This window comes from Triticum dicoccoides, chromosome 4B, assembly GCF_002162155.2.
Source record: "Triticum dicoccoides isolate Atlit2015 ecotype Zavitan chromosome 4B, WEW_v2.0, whole genome shotgun sequence".
Taxonomy (NCBI): domain Eukaryota; kingdom Viridiplantae; phylum Streptophyta; class Magnoliopsida; order Poales; family Poaceae; genus Triticum; species Triticum dicoccoides.
The window spans coordinates 636867917-636872070 of NC_041387.1; the positions used below are offsets into that span (position 1 = coordinate 636867917).

A 4154-nucleotide genomic window follows, 5' to 3' on the forward strand; every position below is an offset into this window, starting at 1 on the left:
TGATGACACCTTTCGGCTGCCACGAGCAACTTCGCTGCATATAAGATTGGTATGCAAAATTCTGCCTAGATTTAGTTGCTTCTTATCGTTCTGAATTTACTGCTAGTTACTCCCTCCGTTCCAAAATAGATGACTCAACTCTGTACTAACTTTAGTATAAAGTTGAGTCATCTATTTTGGAACGGAGGGAGTAACTAGCAGTAAATGCTATGGTTAAGTACATTTTCAGCTTAATTAGAAAAAACTTTGTAAATTTTGAGGAGCACACATTCTGATTTATTATCTCACATCTGGATACATTTATTAGTTCACATTCATATACATCGGCCAATTAACCATGACCAAAATGGAGCAGCGCAAATGTTTCAGGCCTATATACTTTATTATAGCAACAACGGCTGTCGAAATTTCTGCTCCAAGTTTCTGCTCTTGTAGACTCAGATTCTAAGCATGGCATAGTCCTTGGTTTTCTTGCCGTCAAGTTTGCTCGAGAAAACAACCTTAGCAACCTCGTCCACCCTCAGGGTCTTGTATTTCTTGAGCTCGGCCCCAACTATTTCAGATAATGGGCCCACGCTCATATCAAACTTTGGGAGGTGAAAAGCAGAAATGGACATCCTCTCCTTGTGAGGATTAACGGTGACCCTGTGCTCAATGCTTTGGTACTTTCCGTTTGTCATTATCTACAAATAAAGAGTGCTCATGTTAATAGTTGGGGACTTCTTCATTAGAGTGAGTATATGGCATTTTACTTTCCATGGTCTTGCAAAATACTAATACAATGTTGGAGATGTCTTAATAAGAAAAGGATAACAAATTAATAAATCAACGGGTGCATAGATCGATATACCTCAAGAAAGTCGCCAACATTCACCACCAATGCCTTGGGGTGGGGTTTTACCGGCACCCATGCATCTTGTCTCTTGATCTGGAGCCCTCCCACCATATTCAACTCCCATACCAGCGTTAGCATAGAAATGTCGGAATGTGGTGAAATCCCCAAAACCTTATCATGAGCCACGGGGCATGCAGGGTAGTAGGTCATCCTCAATGCCTGACTCACGTATGTATCACTGGGGAGATCAACGCCTAGGTTTCTAGCGATGATTGCCATGAGCGAGCCAGTCACCCTCATCAGCTCAGCGGAGTACGACTCAATGGATTCCCTGTTGCGTTATAAAAAAAATCATATCAGAGACAACGCTTCTTGTTGTTTCAAAATTTAGCTAGTCATGGTATAGGACTTAAAATGTGTATATGTAGTGTAAATACTGAAAATGCATGCTTGAATCTCGACGGCAATTGACCAAGATAATTACCTGAAGCTGACAGGAGTTGTAGGCCATGGTCTCATTTCACGATCGTGAGGTGGCTGGGTCACTAGGTAAAGCCTGTCACACCAGTCGAGCGTTTGATGTTCGGACTCAACAAATGCTTGGCCATAGCCTTGGAGGTCCCCAGGCAACTGGCCAAATCTGTTCTTCTCATCAAGGGGAAGCCTGAAGAAGTGCTCGAGGTCGTTCCTCATGTTTTCAAGAACTGTGTCAGGAATTCCATGGTTTTTCACCTGTAAATTGTATGCATATATGTGTTGGCTCCTTGGAGAGAAACTGCAGTATTTCTTTCTGAAATGATATATAAAAGGTGATAAACGTGGAATAGAAATATAGGATAGCTTAACTTTTTTTTAATTAGCAGAGTGACCTGCGCATTTCCGCGGCAAAATTTTCTTTACTCTAGAGACCTATTTATTTGCTCATGTAAGGCAACAACATAGTTATTGACATATATTTGCTGATGGTAATGAATTATTACTTGATATGATTTGTTCCTTCTAGTTCTTTTTGCCAAATGACTATGTTTCATTTTCTCCTATAATAGCTTGTTTTTCCTGTCAGTGCACTTATTTTTATTGCATTGACTTGGCATTTAGTGGTTCTAACTTATTGCATACTCCCTCCGTCCGACAAGTATTTTCGGACGGAGGAAGTACTAAACATCTGTTTGGTGGTTACAACCATTACGGTTTTAGCCGCGACAACATTTGTTCTCCATACAATATGTTGTAGGCATGCTATATGTGATATTTATGCTCCATCATTATATATATAAGTTTTAGTTTGAACTGTATATCTAAAATGTTTTTTTAGCGAAAATATCTAAAATGATTGGCTATTTTTATTAAATTCATTCTGGAAATTAAGTATTTGTGCACTTCTATCTTTAAGTTCTTTTTGGTCGCCGCTGGCACTCCGTGCAGTATATAGCTGAGAGTATGGGTCTGTTTGGATTCCAGCCAACAGCCGCCATGCCAAAACATTGGACGTTGACCAGGTGCTGGGTACTCGTTTGGATGATGACCAAATATTTGGCACGCCCTGGCTGCACGGGCATCTCCAGTTCATTTTGTTGCCAACTCTTGGCCAGGGCGTGGGCGGCTGGATGCTGCGCCAAAGTTTTGGCTCGCCCACGATTTGGTAGGGCTGGCTAGGGCAGCATCCAAACAGCCCCTATCTCTTGCTTTATTGGCCATTTGATTCTGTTGCATGTCCATGTCCATATATATCAAACCCCCTCTGCAATAAAAATTATTTTCTGACGTTTAATAATACACAGATCCAAGAGGAGATGTAACAGGCTAACACCTAGCACTTAGCCTCCATGTGTTTCTGTTTGCAGCTAGTACTATCGATCCGATCCGAGCCCTCCCTGACAAAAAATATATTCTCAAAATTATAGAGCGGACACATGTCTTTAAATCTTTAATTTGACCAACAAAACATGTGCACACGGCGATGCAAATGGGCACCCTCTGAACCTTATTTCGTTCAACCAAATTAATTGAGTTTTCAAAATCACAACTATCAGAAATTTCACTTGAAATTTTGGTTCATCTGGTTGAACTAAAATCAATTTGTATCCTTATGTACATGTTCTGCAATGCTGATTTAAGAGTTGTTATGATTTTATACGTGTTACGAGAAATACATCGCAGTCTACGAAAGCAAATACCTGGAAAAATGTTCAAACATGGGATCTTTTGACTTGGAACTAAATCATACCTGGAAGAAGCCCCACTCCTCACATGCGGACCTGAGCCTGGCCGCCTCCAGCTGATAGCTCTGGGGATCAAGGAGCCTGCCAAGGTCGATCACAGGAATGCTCTGGCTGCTATCGTCGCCGTGAGCAGCAACGGCGACATCGTCGGTCCTCGCCGGCCTGATGTACCGCTTGATGGCCTCCTCCGTCAGCTCCGCCGCGTCCGCGGCCAGCGCCTGGACGTTCTTCACCGGCATGGTCTTCCCGTGCGACCATTTCCCTTCCGTGCTCTGCTTGGTCTCCATATTCTGCCTGTGTGTACCAAGGTAGGAGTACTTCAGATTTTTATAGCCGTGGAGAGCCGTGGCAATGAACACAAGCATTATAGACCTCTATCATTGAGTTGGACCACAGGTTCAAAACAAACAACTCGGGCTCCACGAGGCACCCAATCAGCATTGTTGTCTGTGCCTAGAAAAGCGCAAGCAGCTAGTTGCCACCGGCTACTACTGTTCACAGCATGGAGAAATTTTGGCCTGGTGCTTTCAATCATGCATTATGGTTATCATTGAGAGGAGTTCACAAGGATGACAGGCACTCTGATGACCAGCTGTCAATCAAGAAGATAAAGGCAAGCAACAATAGTGGCATTCCACATAGTGCTTCCACCCTTAAACGCTCCCAACTATCAAAATTAATTTTGAATATTTCAAAAACTTCTTAAACTTTTTGTGAATGTTCACAAGACATGTGTCCACACTCCACAGTCTCTGAAAAAAACCCAATTCGAAATACATATGGAGAAAAAAAACAGATTGGCATGAATTTCCCTTTTTGTTTCTCCACGTGTTATTTATTTATTTTGCGAATGCGCAAAAGATTTGCGTGTCGATGTATTAGAAGGAAAATGAAATGCACAAGAGAGTGGGTGCCGAAGGCGAACCGCACAACAGCCAGGGTCAGCGATTGGGCGATCCTATGTCCATGGCCAGTACAACGCCCACAAAGAGTGTTAATCTGCACTCCCTCTGTAAACAAATATAAAACATTTTAGATCACTAAAGAGGTAGTACCTCAGGACCTCTCGCAACCTAAATGCACCAGCTCTCGACCAT

At 42.4% G+C, this 4154-nt stretch overlaps 1 protein-coding gene across 1 annotated transcript; it reads right to left on the reverse strand.

Moving 5' to 3' along the window:
* Positions 1 to 234: 234 nt before the first annotated feature.
* On the reverse strand, positions 235 to 3359 carry LOC119291947 (S-norcoclaurine synthase 1-like). The gene is made up of 4 exons (XM_037570756.1): positions 3063 to 3359; positions 1320 to 1567; positions 851 to 1166; positions 235 to 683 (listed from the first exon to the last, which is right to left on the reverse strand). Exons 1-4 carry the CDS (start codon positions 3342 to 3344, stop codon positions 438 to 440), a joined length of 1092 nt encoding a protein of 363 aa, XP_037426653.1. The 5' UTR covers positions 3345 to 3359; the 3' UTR covers positions 235 to 437.
* Positions 3360 to 4154: the final 795 nt, after the last annotated feature.